The sequence below is a fragment of the Plecotus auritus genome, assembly GCF_963455305.1.
Source record: "Plecotus auritus genome assembly, chromosome: 8".
Classification (NCBI taxonomy): domain Eukaryota; kingdom Metazoa; phylum Chordata; class Mammalia; order Chiroptera; family Vespertilionidae; genus Plecotus; species Plecotus auritus.
The window spans coordinates 162,910,087-162,932,200 of NC_137782.1; the positions used below are offsets into that span (position 1 = coordinate 162,910,087).

The 22,114-nt window shown below is 37.9% G+C and overlaps 1 protein-coding gene across 2 annotated transcripts in view; it reads right to left on the reverse strand.

The window, feature by feature from the left end:
• The window catches only part of BABAM2 (BRISC and BRCA1 A complex member 2), a 353,761-nt gene that overhangs the window by 310,534 nt on the left and 21,113 nt on the right, over window positions 1-22,114 (reverse strand). For both annotated transcript variants that reach the window (XM_080685108.1, XM_080685109.1), the window contains exon 3: window positions 15,862-15,938. In XM_080685108.1, coding sequence (XP_080541234.1) covers window positions 15,862-15,938 — 77 coding nt within the window. The remainder of the gene's footprint in view (window positions 1-15,861; window positions 15,939-22,114) is intronic.

Consider the following 22,114-nt stretch of genomic DNA (forward strand, 5'->3'; position numbering starts at 1 on the left):
AGCTGGAACTTGTCTTACCCAACTGTAGTGAAATTACACTTAGGAAAACAGAAAAAGGAGAAACAGAAAGAACAGTAAAAAATAAAATTAAATTAACTGGAGAAGAAACAATTTTGCAATTTGCTCTATATTAAAATGACCAATTATCTTATTTCAACATTAAGCAGCATTCATTCTTTAATCATGACAGACTCTAGGCAAACTGTCAAGCAACATATTTTATGTCTAACTAATCATTTCATGATCTGCTTATCAGATCCATCCCAAGGACAGAATCAAAGGCCATGCTACTCTGGGGATAAATTCAACTTATTCTTTTCTTCCCAATGTACCATACTCATCATTCTATAATAAGAGTTCAACCTATTAACTGTTATTCTTTAAAAAGTAAAATTAGTCCTATTCTAGCCCAAGTGTTGCAAATTACTTTTGCTAGTCTTTTTCTAGGTTCTTTCTAAATATGCATGTAAACCAGTTAGATCTATATAACCTTTCATAGTTCCTAGCCATTTCTTCATTGAAGAAACTATGCTGCTCTTTCTCAAATCTTTAGATACCCCTTGTCCCACTTAAAGGTCCCAAAAATTAGTATCCTTCCAATTAAGACCTCCACATAAGATATACTCTTTTAGTGCCCTGGTTTCACTCATTTAATAAACAATCATTTCTTTATCAGCTACTATGTAAGCCATGTAAACCTTAAAGATCACAGAGGTTCCTATCCCTGGAGTTTAACAACACATTATTTCAGGAACTAGAAATTTGATTTGCTATAAATAATCTAGATATCAAATTCTCCCATGTCCTGAACCCCAAATTTCTTCCTTCATGCCATCCTTAGTGCATTATCAGGAGTTGGGCTATTTCTATGGTGATACTGCCTGATGTCCATACTTCTGACATAAAATCCATCTTCAGAAAGTTCACTTTTTCTGTAAAACAACACAATTTCTCTTTCCTTTCCCTTCATTCATCTTAAGAACCAGAACACAAACAAAAAACAAGAGATATACTAATGATGTTGTTGAACCTTACAAAAGATGGGAATTTTTTTCTTTTAAAAGATGGAGTTTTTATAAAAATGAAAAGAAGAAATAGAAATGATCTGTGCCACAATGGATTGTAAGAATGCTATTTAAGCCCTAGCCAGTGTGGCTCAGTGGATAGAATGTCGGCCTGTGGAACAAGGGTCCTGGGTTCAATTCAGGTCAAGGGCACGTATCTTGATTGCAGGCTCCTCCCCAGCCCAGGCCCTGATCAGGGCTCATGCAGGAGGCAACCAATCAATGTGTTTCTCTCACATCAAAGTTTCTCTCTGTCTTTCCCTCTCTCCCTAAAAAAAAAAAAAAAAAAAAAAAAATTCAATGGAAAAATATTTTCAGGTGAGGATTAACAAAAAGATAAAAAGAATACTGTTTAAGACTGACCCCTGTCAGAAGGGAGGGGGTAAGGAGCTGGGTGAAAAAAACTGAAGGGATTAAGCAAAATACAAACAAACAAACAAAAAACCTTACAGAAAGACAACATGGTAATTATCAGAAGGAAAGGGGAATGGGGTAAGGTAGGAGAGGATAAAGAGGGATAAATGATGGAGGGAAACTTCGTTTGGGGTGGTGACCACACAATACAATATACAGATGATATATTATAGAATTGTACCCCAGAAACCTATATAATTGTATTAAGCAATATAACCCAAATGTTTCAATAAAAAGAGAATATTATTTAAAATAACTCATGTGCCCTAGCCGGTTTGGCTCAGTGGATAAAGCACCGGCCTGCGGACTGAAGGGTCCCAGGTTCGATTCCAATCAAGGACACATGCCCAGAGGCAGCCAATCAATGATTCCCTCTCATCATTGATGTTTCTATCTCTCACTCCCTCTCCCTTCCTCCCTGAAATCAATAAAAATATATATAAGAAATAATAACTCATGCATGAGTTTGTATTCTCTTTAGAAATAGGTTCTTCTCTTACATGAACTGGGCTAGAGGTGATTCCTATCCTACATAAATAAAATCAGAATGAATGCCAAAATGAGACTTCTGAGTCATAAGACAGGAGAAACATTGCTCACTTTTCTAAATTCCCAACATAGTTTACCCATTATGGTATGATAAATTGGAACAACTCAAACAATACATTTATCTTAACATTAACTAGTGAAGACATGTGCTTTAAATATCTCTGTGTTTCACAGAGTTTGAAAATCCAAGGCAAATACTCAAATCATATCCAAAGTGAATAGTCTTAATAGATGCTGGAACAGGGAGCAGAAAAATCCAACTGTAAAGGGAAAGAAATAGAAAAAAAATAATAACTGGGCAATAATATTCTTGAAAAAATCAAAGCCCAAAACAAAACAAAACATCTTGATGTGACTGATGACTTAAGTATGACTTCATTTGCAATGAGTGGGGTAAAGGTGTCTACCACTAATGCACATACATGTATTATGGGAAAAAACAGACAAGATTTCAAAGGATGTCTAAGATCACTCAAGTTTTTACCTTAGATTAACAAAATGTAACTTCAAATTGCTACCCGGCACTTTTCAAATTTGCCAAAGTTTGGAGATTTTTGTTCTTTCAAAGGAAGAAAGCAGCAATGAGTAACAATAGTGTGCTTCCTGGCCTTAGGAAAAGGGAGACCAGAGCTCCAACTGCACTTCCTAGAGAGGCAGACCAGCTGCCTTCTGCAAACTGAGATCAAATTGCCAAGAATGTACAGGATAGCAGTTGTGATAGATGACCTAAAATACTGATCTGTTGCAAAGAGGATGTAGTGCAAACCACACAGGAACTGACAGGAAATCAGCCCTCAGGCTGGCACTTACACATTCGAGAAGGCTAGGAATCCAGGACCTTTGACAGCCAAATTTCATCATCTTCCTCTGTAGGCAGAGTTATCCTTCAGAGAGAACAGTCAGGAAAATTGTGTACAAAAATCTGGTGCCTATTCCTATTTAAAAACACTGGGCCCTGCCTGAACCAGTGGTTTCCTCACATGTTAAAAGTCCACCCAGGGCCCTACGGCACTACTTAACCAAAAATCACATGTTTGCTGGCACACGCCTTCATTCTCTCAGCCATGAGCCCACTGAATGCCATAAATGATTCACAGGCTGTGATGATGGTAAGAAGAAAAATTAATAATTGGAGTTCACCAAATAATGAGTCATACTCTAAAAGAAAGTAAATCATCATTGTCAGTCCAATGGGACGAAATTTTAAAAATTGTTTTTAACATTAATATTCATTCCATAAATTTGGCGAAAGGAAAACAATTGAGAAGCATGTGATATTTGGTTTGCTTATGCCTTACAAAAGTCCAGTTCATGCTCCAAGAAAAAGAATGAGTAGGATATCTATTACCTATTCCTAGACTTGCCTTCTGGACTCACTGCTGCCAAGTTACTCATTCTCCCACACAACACTTTCCATACTAATTTTGACCCTTAAGAATCAAAAAGAAGTCTTGCCTTCTTTGCACCCAAATGCCAAAATGGAATCTTTCAGTATTTCACCTTTATAAAGGGAATGTTTGAAAACAGGCCTCTTTGGCTGTGACATCAGTGCGTTACGGAGGCCTCCAAGGGCCGGAGGAAACGTTCCCAGTCCCTCGCAGTGCTGCAGCACTCCTACGGTGCAATCTGGCAATGGCCAGGGACCAAGTCTTTAAAGCTGTTTTATGGTATTTAACATATGGTCATAAATTGCTCAGTGCTCTAAAGAGGGGCTAAATTTGCCACCCCTATTGATGAGAAATGTTCTTATTTATTTAAATTTAGTAGCAAATTGGCACTTCTCCAGATGGAGAGGTTTGGGCATAAGTACAAAGGAAGAAATAACTAGAGATGAGTTGTAACTTTTCTAGACACTGAATGCAACCACATCCTCTTAGGCTTCCAGCACCACTATCAAACAGGGTTACCATAGAACAATAATAATATGAAAAGATTCTAATTTCTAAGGCACAATAAAAAGGAAAACATAATTTTTATTGAAAATGCAGAAGAACTTTAAAAAAAGAAACATCCTCTCGCCTGGCTGGCATAGCTCAGTGGTTGAGCACAGATCCATTAACCAGGAGGTCACGATTCGATTCTGGTCAGGGCATATGCCTGGGTTGCCAGCTTGAGCCCCAATAGGAGGCATGCAGGAGGTAGCCAATCAATGATTCTCTCTCATCATTTATGTTTCTATCTCTCTCTCCCTCACCCTTCCTCTCTCTAAAATCAATAAAAATGTTTTTTTAATCATTCCTCTTAATCTTCAAACTAACTCTATTCCCATTCATCTCTCTTCCCTTGTTGCTTCATTCCTCCCACAAGTTAGATGTGTCTGGTCTTCATCTGAAATCCTGTATCAACAAAACTCCCTGCAACTTCCTAAATCCTCTAGCATCCACTTTTCTATTTTGCTGGATTTTTTTGTTAAGCTGTTTATTTGTTTAATGGCTCTAATGCCCCATCACTAATGATGACCCTACTAAAACATTTTGTTCCCTTCCTTTTACAACCTAGCCACAGCGAAAGGAAGAAGAAAAATAAGGATTTATTTTTTTGTTGGAGTTGTTACTAATGATCTTAGTGTGAATGGTATCAAAAGGGAAATGTGAAGGGTAAAGCCACTGCTGGTTTTCTTTTTTATATACTGACACAGAACAGGCTGAAGAAGAATCCAAAGATGATTATCTTGCCTGACTGAAGAAACATGAATAAGGATTTCAATAAATTAGAGGTTTGATAGCAGCCTGGGAACAGTATTAAAAGAACAACTCTATGAAGAATTAGTAGTCTGGTTATAGCAGACAGAGGTCTTACTTTTTAATTTCAACAGAAACAAAGATCTATATCTACCACATAAATAAATACATATAAAAAGATAAATTTATTAAGAATCAATATATACAAGTTAATATGAATGATGTCATATACTAGAAATTAAGACATGGTTCATATCTTTTGGGGGAATGGAAATATGAAATCTCAATTATTCCCCCTAAAGCAGACGAATGAAAATCAATGGAGATCAACTATCAGAGAATGCCACGTAAAGCCTGCCATGCAACAACCTGAAGTGTCTGGAATGCCTGTGCCATCTGGAATTGCCATCAAATGTCTCAAAGGTCATTTGCCAACTTCTGTCTGAAATATCCTAGAGATGAGGGCAATTCAATGTCCTTACAGGTCAAAATAATAAAAAATAGGGACTAGTTCAAAACAAATAGAAGCACATCTGGGCTCTCTATACACTTCCATAAAGAACCTAGTGTCCTAAGTACCCTTTATTCTTAAATCAAACCAGAATTTTTAAAACTCTACTTTACCTCCTCTGAAAAAGTATGAGTCTTTCTTTTCTGATCTGAAGGCACTGTTGCCAGTGCCATAATCTTGCAAAAAAAAAAAAAAAATGGGTGGGGGGAAACGACCCTGAAATACAAAGATAATTAATAGAAATGTAGGCATTTGTTGGCACCAACTTTGTACCCTCAACAATATGCTGTACACTTACTAAAATAGTCCATATTTTAGGACATAAAAGTAGTCTCACTATATTTAAAAGGATCTAAGTTATACAAAATATGTTCTTGGATCATAATGGAATTAAATTCAAAATCAATTACAGAAAGATATCTGAAAAATCTAGAAAATTCTGGAAACTAAATGACACATTTCCAAATGACCTGTCGGTTAAAAAAAAAAATCAAAGGGGAAATTAAAAATATATAATGAATTAAAATGAAAACACAACATATCCAGACCAGTGGGATACAGCTAAAGCAATAGTTAGAAATTTATAGCATTAGACACCAATTTTAGAAAAGAAGAAAAATCTCAAATCAATAACCTAGGTCAGAGGTGAGGAACCTTTTTCCTACCAAGAGTCATTTGGATATTTATGACATCATTCGAAGGCCATATAAAATTATCAACTTAAAAATTAGCCTGTTATATTTGGTCAAACACTTAATTAACTCACCTCTAATGCCTTGGCAGGGCCAGACCAAATTATTTCTCAGCCTTATATAGCCCTCAGGCCTGACGTTCCCTACCCATCCTAGATGAAATAAAATTGAAAAATTAGCCAACTGTTAAATTGGACTTCACCAATATTAAAAACTTCTGCTCTTGGAAAAATACCATAAAAAATGAAAAGGGAAGACACAGAGTGGGAAAAAATATTGACAAACAACTTCTTTCTAGATTATATAAAGAACACATAACTCAACAAAAAGACCAACAATGTAATCAAAACATTGAGCAAAAGATTTCAAGACACTTCACAACAAAAGATATATGAATAGCCAATAAGCACATAAAAATGAAAAGTCAAAACCATAATGAGATACCACTATACATCCACTAGAACGGATATAATGTAAAAGACCAACAATACCAAATGTTGGCAAGTATATGGGATAACTAGCCTGCTCATAAATGGCTAGTCCTATATAATAAAAGCATAGTATGCAAACCATCCCCTTGACCGGGAGTTCGTCCAGGAATTCGACCAGGGGGCGGGGCCAGCCAGGGGAAGGGAGGGAGTACCCGGCTGGCAGCCAGCAGACGCTAGGGACCCTACCAGTGCACCAAATTCGTGCACTGGGCTTCTAGTCCTATATAATAAAAGCCTAATATGCTAAGTGTCCGGTCATCCAGTCATCTGTTCAACCAATCAAAGCGTAATATGCTAAGGCTGCTCAACCACTCACTATGACATGCACTGACCACCAGGGGGTGGACAGTCAACAGGTCGACCAGTTGCTATGACATTCACTGATCACCAGGGAGCAGATCTTCGACCAGTAGGTTAGCTTGCTGCTGGGGTCCAGCCAACTGGAACTGAGAGAAACAGGCCAGACATGCACTGGAGCCTTCCTATGGTCCCTCCCCTGCTGGGCAACCTTCCATGTCCCTCCCTGGCCCCGATCGTGCACCGGTGGAGTCCCTCGGCCTGGCCTGAGCCCTCTCGCAATCCCAGACCCCTCGGGGGGTGTCAGAGAGCTGGTTTTGGCCTGATCCCACAGGCCAGGCCAAGAGACCCCACTGGTGCACAAATTCATGCACCGGGCCTCTAGTAGTTATATAAAATAGTACAACTTAAACATACACTTAGCTTACAACATAGCAATTCCACTCCTAGGTATTTACCCAAGAAAATGAAAACATACCTTCACAAAAAGACATATAAAAATGTAACAGCAGCTTTATTCATAATAGCCAAAAACTGGAAACAATCTCAAATGTCCTTTAATAGAAGAATGAATTAAAAAACTGTGGCCTATTCATACAATGTTATACTAGTCAGCAATAAAAAGTACTAATATAAGGGATAATATGGATGAATCTCAAAAACATCACGCTGAATGAAAGAAGACATACAAAAAACTATATTATATAAATCCATTTATATGAAATTCTAAAACAGGAAAAACTGTCTTATAGTTTCAGAAAGAATAAAAGCTCGGGGAGTGGGGAGATGGTGGCAGAGGACTGACTTAAGGAGGGAAGGAAATGTTCTTTATCTTTGGGGGATGAAAATGTTATATATTTTGACTGTGGTGAAGTAATTAATATATTTACAACAGCCAAAATTTATGTAACTGTACATCTAAAATAGGTACATCTATATTAATAAAAGGCCCGTGGCCTAATGCCGTCATGACCAAAAGAGAATCAGCTCTCCTGGCAGGCAGGGCGGGGCATGAGCTACTAGCAGAGGAGAGCTATGAGCAGTGGAGAGCTACGACAAGCGGCGGGCAGGGCGTGAGCTACTAGCAACAGAGAGCTACCAGCGGCAGAGGGCAGGCCAGCAAGCTACCATGATCGGTGATGATCGGTGGAGGGCTACGAGCAGCGAGCGGCAGAGGGTGGGGCTTGAGCTACGAGTGGCGATGGGCGGGGTGGCCAGCTGAGGCAGGCGGAAGGGAGCTACTGAGTGCTGGGCCTCTAGTTTTATTATATGTAAATTATACTTCAGTAAAGTTAATATTAAAAAGTGGGCTATAAATATATATCTCAGAATTATTGTGTGATTAAAGGAGATAATGTGTTTAAATAAACCTAACTCTTTATAAAATAAATGCTCAGTAAGTTAGTTTAGCAATTTATCAGCCACATTTAATAAACTATAATCAGCATCAAAGCCAAATTTATTTTTATATATTTAGCTATAACTAAGCTGACTTTATACGTTAATATTCATTGCTATTCTTAAAATTTTTTTAAACATTCCATGAATTCAAAAAAAAAAATTCTGAAATACCAGAACAAAGGAGAAATAATGTCTAATCCACAAAATTAGCACTTCTTACTTGCCTTTCAATGAGCATTTTAGAACATTCACTAAATCAAAGGTGACCTGCCTCCCTAATTAGCCTCTAAAAATACCTTGAATGCTAGATAATAATCTTTAAGTAAATGAATCCTTTGAAAAGATAAAAATAAAGTAAAATTAACTAAGCTACCAAGGAAAATCATAATGCCTCTCAGCATGATGCAAAATACTAAATCCACTTACACAGTGTCCAACTTTTTACTCAGCTCAACTGTTACAAGTCATAGTAAAAATGGTTAACTCCTACTCTCCTTGCAGGTGATCTCCGAGACTATGTTTGGCTGCACGAACACACACATATCAGCCAAACTACTTTAGATAGGATCAAAATGAAACTGAATTCAATATTCAGTAAGGCAGAAGTTCTAGAACACTATTTGCAACGTGTCTATTAAAATCTTTGTATATGTTTGACTATTGTTTAATTAAATGGTGCATGCCATTTAAATAGCAGTTCAAGATTGGTTTAATTTCATTGTAATTATTCTCCAAAAAAATACAAACTTACATTCAGTGATGTGTTATGGAAGCCTCAGAAATGAATGGTAATTTTACACTGCTCCTCTGAGAACATGGTAGAGAATGTATTATCCAAACCATAATCTTTTTTTTTTTCTTTTCAGTTTTTCCTCTGGAATAGTCAACTTCAAAATCTTTGGTGATAATTTTTTGGCATGACTTCTTCACTGTCACAAATGGCTTTGAAATAGTCATCATTCCTCTCAGATGATAAACAATAGTATTGCTTCTATTGTTAAAGATAAAGTGGAAAATGTCTACAGTTTCATCTGGAAGCTCTTTGGAAAGAATTCCTGAGACAGTGCAACAGATGCCCTCTCAGAGTACCTGCCCAAGCCCATGCTGACCTTGTGCTAAACTGGCCTCTAGTAACCAGGCTGTTAATACATGACCCAGAACTCTTGGCTAAATGACTGGATCACGAATGGACACCCAGCTCAAGCTGCCAATCAGATCCTCTCTCCCAGGAATTTAGATTCCAAGACCATAGGCAACCTCTGGTGGCCTTGAATTGAGTCACCACTTAAGAGGCTCAGGAAGTGATTTCTACTCTATGTGAAGAGAAACAGAAATCTAGGGGGGTCGTGGTAAGGAGAATAAAGTGACAATAGAATATGATGTGGGAGAAAGACACAGATACTGACTGGCTATTATGGTGTCTACCATCTTTCTGGAATCCCTGGTTCCAGTGCCTATGGGAGTGGCTACACTTCCTACCCATGGACACCATGGAATTTACTTAATTTCTTATAGAGACAAACAAAAATACCTCTTTAATTTATGTTTATTCCAATGGGTTTCTTATAACCAAACAGTCCCTGATTAAAGTAAATTGTTAGTATGAAAAATGGTTTTTAAAAAAAGATAATTTCAAATTTGAAACCAGTTAGCAAACCATTTGCTTTACCAGCTACAGACTTGATTGATATACCAGTAACTTACAGTATTTCAATCATCTCTCTTTATAGTTACATAGTGTTATTTAACCAACTTGTAAAACTGAAAATGCTTCAGAGTTCTGTCACTTCCTCATGAAACCTCATCATTGCCAGATCCAAAGAATGAAGATGGTTCATTCATTCTACTAACACTTACTGAGCCCCTCTAAATGCCAGGCAATACACCAGCGATTGGAAATAAAATATGATCAAAACAGCCTATTCTCTGCCTTATTTAAATAAGGTACACAAAACACAAGCATAATCTCTTCAAAAATTAAGTGCTGTAGATCGTGACTAGGGTGGCTATTTTTTACAAATAGGCATTTATATGAAGCTCATTAAACTTCCTCTGTGAATTTTACTACAACTGGTAAATTTTCACTCATTTTAGTGGCACCATCATAGACTTTAACATGTATTTTATTTAAACCAACTATTGGAAGATGTACTTTTCCAATCCTCTTTAAGTACCAGCTGTCTCTTCTACAATAATGAAATTCCAGAATTTCTCTTAAATTCAGGTAACCTTTGATATTTCCCATAAGAATCTTACACAACGTGGTAACTCTTTCACTGTCCCAACACTGAAGAGTTGTCTCTTCACATTAATAGAGCTGAGTAACATCATTCCTAATGTACTGCAATCTGCAGGTCTTTTGTGTTTCAATTACTTCATTTTGAATGTGGGTAATTCTTGTAGGAATCAATTCATGAATTCATGGGTAGAAATATACCCTCCCCTTTGTCTTTCATTCTCAATATCCTTAACTGCACAAAATTTCCTTCATTTACAGATAAACATTTATAGAAAACTGTTTTCTAATATATAAAATATTCTAAAATATAAAATTTAGTTGTACTAGTATGCTATTTTCACTGACCTGCTTTGAGAAAGTAGAGTAAAATATAGAAGGACAAAATTGACACAGACTCCAAATCTGCAAAGTACTCTATGTCCTTTCTGTTTTCTGTACTGTTAAAGAGCAATGTTCCAGTTACAAATTCCTTGCATAATAAATAACTTCTAAAAACTGAATTTATGTTGGTAAAAGATAGATACAACTAACAGAATGTCACATTCTCTTTAACCCTATACTTCAAACAACAAAAATCTGAACACAAAGATTAATTTATGCATGAATTCCTTTCACTTCTTCAACAAATACTTAATTGATTATCTTTACTGTGCAAGGGACTGAAGATGTAACTTAATAAACAATACCAGCTCGATCTCAAAATTCATTGAGTTTAAAGTTATGAAATAAAATTACCATAAGCTCCACATAGTTTCATTCAGCCTTAGTTAAAATTATAATTTAAGTCACACATCATAACTTTTCAATGGGATTTAATGAAAAACTTTAGATAAAGTTGTATACTATGATCAATGCAAGACCCACCCTCCCATTAAATGATAGTGAAGAAAGAGTAAGATAAAAATCCAAAACAGGAGAGTGAAGAGGAAGAAGAAAGAGTGGCAATCGGTAGATGAGACATTTCAACAAATTCCTCGAAGGCAGAATGCAGATGGAAGAGCAGTAGTTGATGAAACAGGGCAGAGAAAGGTCTGGCTGCAGTAACATGAGAAAGAGGCTACTGATGAGCAGGAAGCCATCTCTCCTGGTAAACCCATAACAACTTGCGGTCATCCGGTGTAAGGAGAGGCAAGAATGAGACATGGAGCTAAGAACGGGGAAATTTGTAATTAAAAGCTCCACAGGTAAGGTTAGGGAGAGGTGGGGGAAATAAGAGATCAACCGAAGGACATGTATACATGCATATAAGAGTAACCAACGGATGCAAAACATTGGGGGGTGAGGGCATGTATGGGAGTGGGGTGGGGGGAGGGGTAATGGTAAGATATGTACACATATAATACCTTAATAAAAATTTGAAAAAAATAAATAAAATAAATAAATAAAAGCTCCACAGGGAGCCCGGCCAGTATAGCTCAGTGGCTGAGCATCAAACCTATGGACCAGGAGGTTATGGTTCGATTCCCTGTCAGGGCACGTGTCTGGGTTGCAGGCTCATCCCCAGTAGAAAGTGTACAGGAGGCAGCCGATCGATGATTCTCTCTCATCATTGATGTTTCTGTCTCGTTCTCCCTCTCCCTTTTCTGAAATCAATAACAATATATAGTTTTTAAGAAAAGCTCCAAAGAGACAAAATGGCGGCGGAATAGACGGACATGTCCTGAGCCTTGTCCCGGAGCAAACAGAGGGAGCAGCTGAAACGAGTGGAATCCAGCCCGAATTGGCGAAGGAGGCGCAGCTGGTGAGAGAGTTTGCAGCCGGGAAGGGCAGAGATCCCCCCAATAAAGCAAGACACCCATGAAAAACACACATGGTGTCTAAATAAGACAAAGGAAAATCGTTTGGGCAAAAATAAAAAGGATCCCAAATCAATTATATAGAAAAGATTCCTTTATTAACTTTTGGTCGAGAATATGTTTGTATATTTTCAGAAAACAACTCCAAGACCATGTGGATTCCTGCAACAGAGAGGAATTGACAGGTCTGCTCCAACCACGAAGACAAGAGGAGAAACAGTCCAGAGATGGAAGATGCTGACGACGCCTTGCCACGCTAGCAGTCAGCAGCTGTGCGTGGCAGCAGGTTGCCTAGGACCAAACCAGAGAGGGTCAGACCTGCATTGCCACCATGTGCCCACCATCCAGATATCATTGCTGACATGTACACATAAGGAACTGTTTGACATTGAAACAGGGACTCAGAACTGTTGGACATTGAAATTGGGACTCAAACATTTTTTGTTATTATATATTTATTTCTAGTCTGCAGAGGCAAGATTTTTTAAAGGAAAGAAATGGGGGAAAAATAGATACAAAGGTAAAGAAGCATTGAACAGACTGTCAAACTACAGCGGGAAGGCAGGGGAGGTTGGGGGCGTGCTGTAAGAGATCAACCGAAGGACTTGTACGCATGCATATAAGCATAACCAATGGATACAAGACACTGGGGGGGAAGGCAGGTAAAGGCATGTACTGGGGGGTAGGGAAGGCCAGGGGGAGGTCAATGGGGAAAAAAAGGAGACATATGTGCTACTCTTTGTAATACTTCAAACAATAAAAATAAATAAATAAATAAATAAATAAATAAATAAATAAATAAATAAATAATAAAAAAGAAAAAAAGAAAAGCTCCACAGGGAATATTTACTGTCGAGGTAAGAAATGTCCAAATCTGTAGAAGATTTTTATAAGTTTATTTGAGTGAAACTGACAACATATGCCAGGGAGCAAGATCTCAAATGCTCGCACAGAACAAGAGTTTTGCAGCTTCTTTTATGCATTTGAAATTAAGGTACATAATGAAGACTGAAGAAAGCAAGGAGGGGATAGGATTACAGAATAGTTAACAAGATCATGTGTTCTCTTGAAGTTTGACATCGCCTTAGAGGATTTCAAAGGTGTGTTAACCTAGACGCACAAGCACAATGGACAGGCTGGTTTAAAATATTTCACTATAGAAGTTATAGGCCTAAATGATACTTTAGACCAGATTAATTTAATTGATATTTTTAAAGCATCTCATCCAAAAGCAGCAGAATATATATTCCTTTCAAGTGCACATGAGCCCAGCATTATTTACAAAAGCCAAGATCTGGAAGCAACCTAAGTGCCCATCAATGGACGATTGGATAAAGAAGAAGTTATACATATATATCTTGGCCATGAAAAAGAATGGAATCTAATCATTTGTGACAACATGGATGGACCCAGAGGGTATTATGCTAAGTGAAATAAGTCAGAGAAACACAAGTAACATATGATTTTACTTATATGTGAAATCTAAAGAAAATAAATGAACAAACAAAATAGAAACAGACTCATAGATATATAGAACAGACTGATGGTTGTCAGAGGGCTGGGTGAAAAAGGTGAAGGGATTAAGAAGTACAAATTGGTAGTTACAAAACAGTCATAGGAATATAAAGTATAGCATAGAAAAAATCAATAATCTATATATATAAAAGCCTAAGTGACTGTCCAACTGTTCGACCGTCCAACCGGTAGCTATGATGCGCACTGACCACCAGGAGGCAGACGCTCAACACAGGAGCTGCCAAGCTGTGGTGACTTGGCAGCTGCATCTCTCGGGTGATGCACCCTGGAACCAGAGAGGAGGGAGCCCAATTCTGGGGTGCGTCACCTGAGAACTGCCCTCTTGCAATCCAGGACCCCTCAGGGGGTGTCAGAGAGCCAGTTTCGGCCCAATCCTTGCAGGTAAGGCCAAGGGACCCCACCAGTGCACGAATTCGTGCACTAGGCCTCTAGTGTTGCAATACATGTCTAACCACTATTCCATACCCCTAAAACTAATATAAAATAATATTGTATGTCAATCATAATTGAACATTTTAAATATAAATAAAGTAACATTATAGGCCTGGGGCATAACTACCCACCACGACCTGCCCAGTTAGGGATTTATAATCAGATCACCCTATAAGGTTACCCATAGAACCCCATTTTTCATCCACAATACCAACCCTCTCAAAAAATGTCATGGTGGCCAGATGTGTAACTCCAGAAAAAATATGCAAGGAATTTTCTAAAGAAATAGAACAAATTATTTAAGGGAGAGCTACAACAATTAAACTCTAAAATATGACATGTAGGGGTTCCTCATACCAATAGCTAGCCCACCATTAACCCACACACTCAGTGAGCCCAGCCTATACAGAAGTCCCAATCAATGTTTTATTGTCTGTCTTTAATATAATTGGACAATCAAAAATCACCTTTTATTTGAAGAACGGCTATAGAATAACAGAGGGGGAAAACAAATTATAAACAAATAAAAACATAATCCCTGGGAAGCAGGGGGGTATCAGAATTAAGATAATTCAGAAAACTTAAAAAAAACTTCTATATCCTTTGAAAAAAAATTTGATTTTAGAGAAAGGGAGAGGGAAAAGGAAAGGGAGCAAGAGAAACATCAATCAGTTGCCTCCTGCTCATGTCCTGATCAGGCATTAAACCCTCAACCTGCGTATGTGTCCTGAGTGGGAATCGAACCCACCACCATATGGATGATACTCCAACCAACCCACACTGGCCAAGGCTGAAAACTTTTAAGATACTGTATTCATAAAATAAGAACGAGACGTTGTGAAAGAAACAGAGAGCAAGAGTAAGAAAGAGCTCTTAGAAATTAAGACACCTAATTATGACGGTGGCAATAAAAAATTACCCGAAGAATTCTACAGGAAAAGTGGAAGGGTGGAGGGAGACAGGAATCCGAGCAAATTATTTGAGACTATGTTCCAGCAAGATAAAGGGGTAGTCTGTTTACCAAGATATAATTATACAAAACAGATTTCTCAATACATAGATTCTACAAAACAAAGTCAAATCCAAGAGAACAACAAAGGTAAATCCCATGTGACAACTGTGCAGGAGCAGGCCTGCAGAGCAATCATTCAAGCAATTTATACACAGAGTCCAGAGACAAATTACAGATTTAGAGTAAATCATGTTATCAATCTTGACAATGCAAAGGAAAATAATAGAAAACAAAAGTTGGGAGGTAAAGGGCACGAGCTATTATCTTCATCTTACAAAGTGGGGAGCCAAAAACACTGTAGTTAATGCGAAACTAAATAAAAGCATACTACATGTTCATTGTCACTGTAGAGAGACTGTGCTTAAGTAATAACAGTGCTAACTCTGTGCCAGGCACTTACTAAGAATGTTTACAGGCTGTTCATTTAACTGTACAACACAATGCTTTAAAGAATCCTTAAAAAATGTAACCAACACAGGAACCAATAGTGATGATATAATTACATTAAAGAGGAGGAAAAGGGAGAGATAAAGGATGAAGTGAAAACATGCTGATGCTTCATGTATCAGAGGAAGAAGTCAAAAGATAATAATACCTAAAATTGATAAGTCAAGAAACAGAAGCACAAGCATATTATTTAACTATACAGATCATCCCCAGAAGAACTGAACCCTAAAACAATTTCTGTAATCTACAATTTCTGTAAAACAATTTCTGTTTTAGTAAAACAGTCATCACTGACTTACATTTTAATGTCTCTCCAGCGTATGGTATATGCAGTTTAAATCGGTCACAATTGGGTCCAGGAGTCAGTGACGTGCATCTTTTAAAAAAAGAAAAACAAAATATTTTTTTAAACCCACATATTTAAGATATTTAACAAAGTAAATAAAAAGTGATTTATAAATAAAAGATTAATACAATGGCTTACAGAACAAAATAAAAGCCCATAGTGGTCATGGAGGCCAAGACAGTAAGACTTGCCCTAAAACAAATAATTCATTTATATCACAATAAAATATATATGCCTTCTAACAACAAACACCAACACTGCTTCAGTTATTTCTCTCAAAGAAATGTATCCTTCTTCTAACATAGGTATATCGTCCAAAAGAGGTCTGTAGTCTTTGATGCCAAGAATTATAAGAGTAACGTAAATACAGACTCTTAGCTTTCACTCAGCACTAAAAAGAGGCCAGGCCCAGCTGGTGTGGCTCAGTGGTTGAGTGTTGAACCAGGAGTTCCCGGTTTGATTCCTGGTCAGGGCACATGCCTAGGTTTCGGGCTCAATCAATCCCCAGTGTGGGGAGTGCAGGAGGCTGCCCATCAATGCTTCTCTCTCATCATTAATGTTTCTCTCACTCCCTCTCCCTTTCTCTCTGAAATCTTTAAAAATATTTTTTAAAAAGGGGAAACTTAGTGAAAAATGTGAATTATGATTTTTTTCAACAAATGCTACTTTATTAAGTACCTATAATAATGAAAAGTAAAAGATGATGAAACACTGCTAAAAAGAGCGTTCTACCACACATGTTTTAATGAAAAGAAAATTATTTTCTCAGTAATAAGTATAAGAACAGTATACATGTACATCAATGACATAAGAGGGAACAAAACTCTTATAACTTGATTAAATAGGCTCTACAATGTGACACTATTGATTTATTTAGCAAACTCTTTAAGTAAATAAACTCTTTAAATAAATAGTGAAAGGTAAATTTGGATTTGAATACTCTTTAAGTCATTACTAGGTCCTAGTTACTGAGATCATTAAAGTCCCACTATAAAGAGGAAAAGTTGGCAATTTCACTGCACTTTATATGGTTATAGTGACAGCTGAGAATTAATCTGGATTAACACAGCTAAAACAAGATATAATATAACCCTTTAAGACATTAGCATTTTTAAGACAATGCAAAACATAAGCAAAATAAATGCTTTCTAATTTAATGCTAAACCTATTATTTCACGTATTTTCTGTAAAAAAATAATGATTCGAACCATATCTATGCTTCAAGCCATCTAAAAAGAACAAAGTAGATGGGTCCAGGGTTCCTTCCCTGAGTCTACGTCAGCTTCCTTTCCCTAGACTATTAATTTACCATTTGGCATGTTCTCCTACACAGCTTCCTGTTTTCTTGATAATGACGTTTGTGCTTAACAATATTCAACATCAGCTGAGAAGGAAGTCTTCAGCTTTGGCAACCTAAAATAACAGGTGACCGTGAAATAAAATAGGCTCAAAGACCAATAACTGCCTGTTAAATAACTATTAAGTCATAAATTAGAGTGAATTATTGTTAGCTGATGTTCACCACATTTTCATTTTACAGAATTAATTTATTTTCTCTATCATCAATGATTCCACTCAGACTAAATCAGTTTTGGAATTATCCGTTTCTACACTGAAACACAGCAGTAAAGAAGCTAGAAAACTGATATGGGCTATCTTAACAGCTATCAAAATAATCTATAAAACAAAATTGCACTAAGGTAGATTTTTGACAATGTTCTCTAGCAGAATGGAACTATCTACTTGATGACATATGATGTTCCTAATACACCAAGTATATCCTCTATATATCTAGAGCCTGAAATCTATTTCTAGGCCCTACTAGAAAATGATGGATTCAATTCTTAGCATAAGATTTCAAAATGCCATTACCAAAATAAGTGACTCAGCCCAGAATGCTTTTAAAATTATGATAATAAACTATTTTTTAAATGTGTTTGCCAGTTCATGTGGCATCCAGTGTTATTCCCAGTTTCTATGCTATATCTCCGTTTATGGATGATAGATTTCCAATCTACTTTAAAGTAGGGAGTATTTTTAAATGTTAGTAAGTACTCCTATAACAGAACTGAGGTTTAGATTAAGTGTTGTTTCAGTAGGAATAATGGGCTCAAATATTTTTAACAGTTAACTAGGAGAGGGAAAATCTTTTAATTTTTTTAGATGCTTAGGTCGTTAATGTTTAAGCTTTCTTCTCTAATATGTGCATTTAACTTACTGTTAACAGAAGAGAAAATAGAAAAGTGCAAGATAAAATTACACATCCATTCATGATTTTTAAAACTTTTTGCAAACAAGGATAAAAAAGAAACTTCTTTAATATGATAAAGGCCACCTACAACAACATCATACTTAATAACAAAATGTTAAATTTTCCCTTTGAGATAAAAAAATGAGACAAGGATACTGTGGACCCTGACAAAGAAGATACCTACTAAGAAGGGCTCCTGATGGTTAACTGGGCTCAAATGTTCAAAAACAGAGCCCAGCAGCCATTTCTATACAGGGGCCTCTCTTGCAAACTGCACTTCACAGAGAAGCCTGCACTTAACTGTCTGCGTGCACTGTCTCTCTGCCATCTGAGCCAGCCCTTCTAAAGGAGTTTCTGGAATCCTATTTCAACCAATAGGACTAAAGTTTTCCCCATCCAATCAGAGCTGTACAGCTATATCCCACCCCACCCCGCCATCAACAGCTTCACCGACCAATCAGAGCAGCTCCATTATGACCAATTAAGAAAGTACCCCTTGGATAAATCAAACAGGAGGATTTGGAGTCCTCATTTGCATGAGGACAGACTAATCAGGGACCATGGGGTGGGCAGCTCTGTCTATATAAGCTTGTAGCTCTAGAAACACACTTTCCCTTTCCAGTGGGGAGCAGAGCTGTCTAGCCAGAGAGGGGCCTACTCCCAGGGCTGCCCCACAACCATGCTGTATCACAATTGAGCTGTTTTACACTTAATAAAGTTTCCTTCTTCACCTCACCCCAAATTGGGGTTCATGTTGGTGTTGAATTGGTGCCAACAACCATCGGTTGACAATACCTACCTGTTCTTATCACTTTTATTCAACACTGTACTGGAGGTCCTAGCAAATAGAGTAGCATGGGAAAATAAGGATGTAAATACTGAAAAGGAAGAAGGGAGTGGTGACTGGAAGAAGACACATAGGGGGCTTTGGGGGCACTGCCAACATTTGGTTTCTTGATCTAGGTAGTGATAACACAGATGTCCAGGTTTTGGTATTAAGATGCAAAAATATGATTTCCACTTCCTGTGTTTCAACAAGCCCTCCAGGTGACTCTGGTTCACACTCAAGTTTGAGAGCCACTGCTTTAAATATGTACTGTCTGGGCTTAGTAATAATCACAGTAATTAATGCCAGTGGAACAACATAGCCACCTGTATATGCAAGTTCACATTTTCCTTTCTATGAGGGGTTGATGATGGTTCTCTTAATTATTCAGTTACCTTCAGCATACTGTGATATGCTATATGAATGTAAGAAATCTACCGCCTAGTTTTAACTATACTATAGGACTTAAGAAATGAATAAGTGGCTTAAACTGATTCTTTCAAAGAATCTGTGGCTAAAAAATAATACCAACAAGTACAGGCAAATCTTAAGATGGGTAGGGTTGAAAACTAGTCTTATGGCATAGCGCATGCAGCCAATGTTGCATTTCTTCCATTAGTATTTATATATTTTTAAAGATTTCTTTTTCAGGTCTGACAGGTGAAAATACCATATTATAAGTAACATTACTAAGTATGCTGTTGCTTTTTTCATCTTACATCATTCTTAACTTATATTTTACATATGTAAATAAATATATTTTATAATTAAATAAATATAATATGCATGTATTGGGGGTTCATTAGCAAATTATTTGAGGTGCATAATCAAAGAAGTTGAGATTGCTGCTATGAGTTAAAAAAAGGAGCCCATTCTCAGGAAACTAATCAAAAAATAAAAATCGAACTTATGAAAGTCAAACAATGCACAATTTAAATAACAATTCAAGACAACAATAGATACAAGTCACAGAGCAATTAACATGATTAATTGACAAATTAGTGGTTAAAGAAAATAAGCACAATAGAAGCTGAGAGAGCAGAGAAACCACTTTTAGCTGGGGTAATCAAGGAAGGGTCACTGAATAGGACTGGCCTCTAAGAATGAGTTGGATCTGAACAGGCTAGGCAAAAGAAAATTATTTACCCGCAATTGTCATTAGATAATGATAAATCCAAGGTGACAGAGATATTCTGCTAGACTGAAAGCTCTATAATAAAATAGAGTTAATTAAACTTAGAATCCCTCAGTGCTCAGCAGCATACCTGCTGGCCAACAGGAAGCACCTGATAACTAGTGCATAAATAGCGCAGGTGAGCAAGTGGAACTGGAGAGGACAAGCACACTCCAAGGTCATGTCAAAGTCAAAGCAAATTACATAAATGCCCTGGACTGATTCCTGTTCCAACTATGGGAATGCTGGTAAGTCTTACATTAATAAATACTATAAGAAATCCCCAGGGCCCTAGCCAGTTTTGCTCAGTAAATAGAGCATTGGCCTGCAGACTGAAGGATCCCGGGTTCGGTTACGGTCAAGGGCACATGCTCAGGTTACAGGCTCGATCCCCAGTAGGGGAGGTGTAGGAGGCAGCTGATCAATAATTCTCTCTCATCACTGAAGTTCTCTCTCTCTCTCTCTCTCTCTCTCTCTCTCTCTCTCTCTCCTTCCTCTCTGAAATCAATAAAAATATATATTTTTTAAACGAAATCCCCAAGGACAAGGCCAACTTACACACTATTTCTATTCATTTCATATACAACATCCTAATATATAAAAAGCCAGGGGCCGTCACAACTGCAACAACCGGATGGACAACCAAACACAGGCTGCGTGGGCGACAAGGCTGGCAGGGGGGTTAGTGAGGGATGACCAAACGACTGAACAGCAGGCTGCGTGGGGTAACCAGGCCAGCAGGGGGGTTAGTGAGGGACAACCAAATGACTGTACAGCGGGCTGCGTGGGGTGACCAGGCCGGCAGGGGGGCGAGGGACGACCAAACGACTAAATAGCAGGCTGCGTGGGGCAACCAGGCTGGCAAGGGGAGCAGTTGGGGGTGACCAGGCTGGCGGGGGATGGGGGGAGGCAGTTAGGGGCAATCAGGCAGGCAGTCAGGTGAGCAGTTAGGAGCCAGTGGTCCCGGATTGTGAGAGGGATGTCCGACATCCCCTCAGGGGTCCCGGATTGGAGAGGGTGCAGGCTGGGCTGAGGGCCCCCTGCCCATGCACGAATTTCGTGCACCGGGCCTCTAGTCATTTTATAAAACTAATTTTACACTAAACACTTAATTTGCTCAATAAAAATATTCATGTAACCTTTTTAGGCCACTATTTTCATTCCTTGACCTGAAACATGTACTAAATGGATGTACTCCTTAGCCTCTGAATTCTGGGGTTTTATATTTCATATCATTTGTATACAGTTGACCCTGAACAACACAGGTTTGAACTATGTGGATTTTTTTCAATCAATACTGTAAATGTATTTACTCTTCCTTATGATTTTCTTAATAATATTTTCTTTTCTCTAGCTTACTTTAGTGTATGAATATAGTATATAATACATGTAACATACAAAATATGTGTTAATCAACTGTTTATGGTACCAGTAAGGCTTCCAGGCAACAGTAGGCTGTTAGTAGTTAAGTTTTGAGGGAGTCAAAAGTTAATATGTGGATTTTCGACTTTGCAGGGGGGCAGGAGGGGATGGGATTTGGTGACCCTAATCCAGGGGTGGGCAAACTTTTTGACTCGAGGGCCACAATGGGTTCTTAAACTGGACCGGAGGGCCGGAACAAAAGCATGGATGGAGTGTTTGTGTGAACTAATATAAATTCAAAGTAAAGGAGCGGAGGGGAGAGCAAGAGAACCCTCCGCTCTTTCGGCTCTGTGGGCCGGATAGAACAGCCAAATGGGCCGGATCCGGCCCGCGGGCCGTAGTTTGCCCACAGCTGCCCTAATCCCTGGGTTGTTCAAGGGCCAACTGTACTATGTATCTAAACCCCAATCTTAAATTCCTGTTCCTTACAGGGAAGGAATGGAGAGCATTTATTTATCTTAGCATATAACTCAGATACTCAAGGGAATGAACTAGCAGAGTTTTGATCTCTTTTTCTTTTGGCTTTCATGATA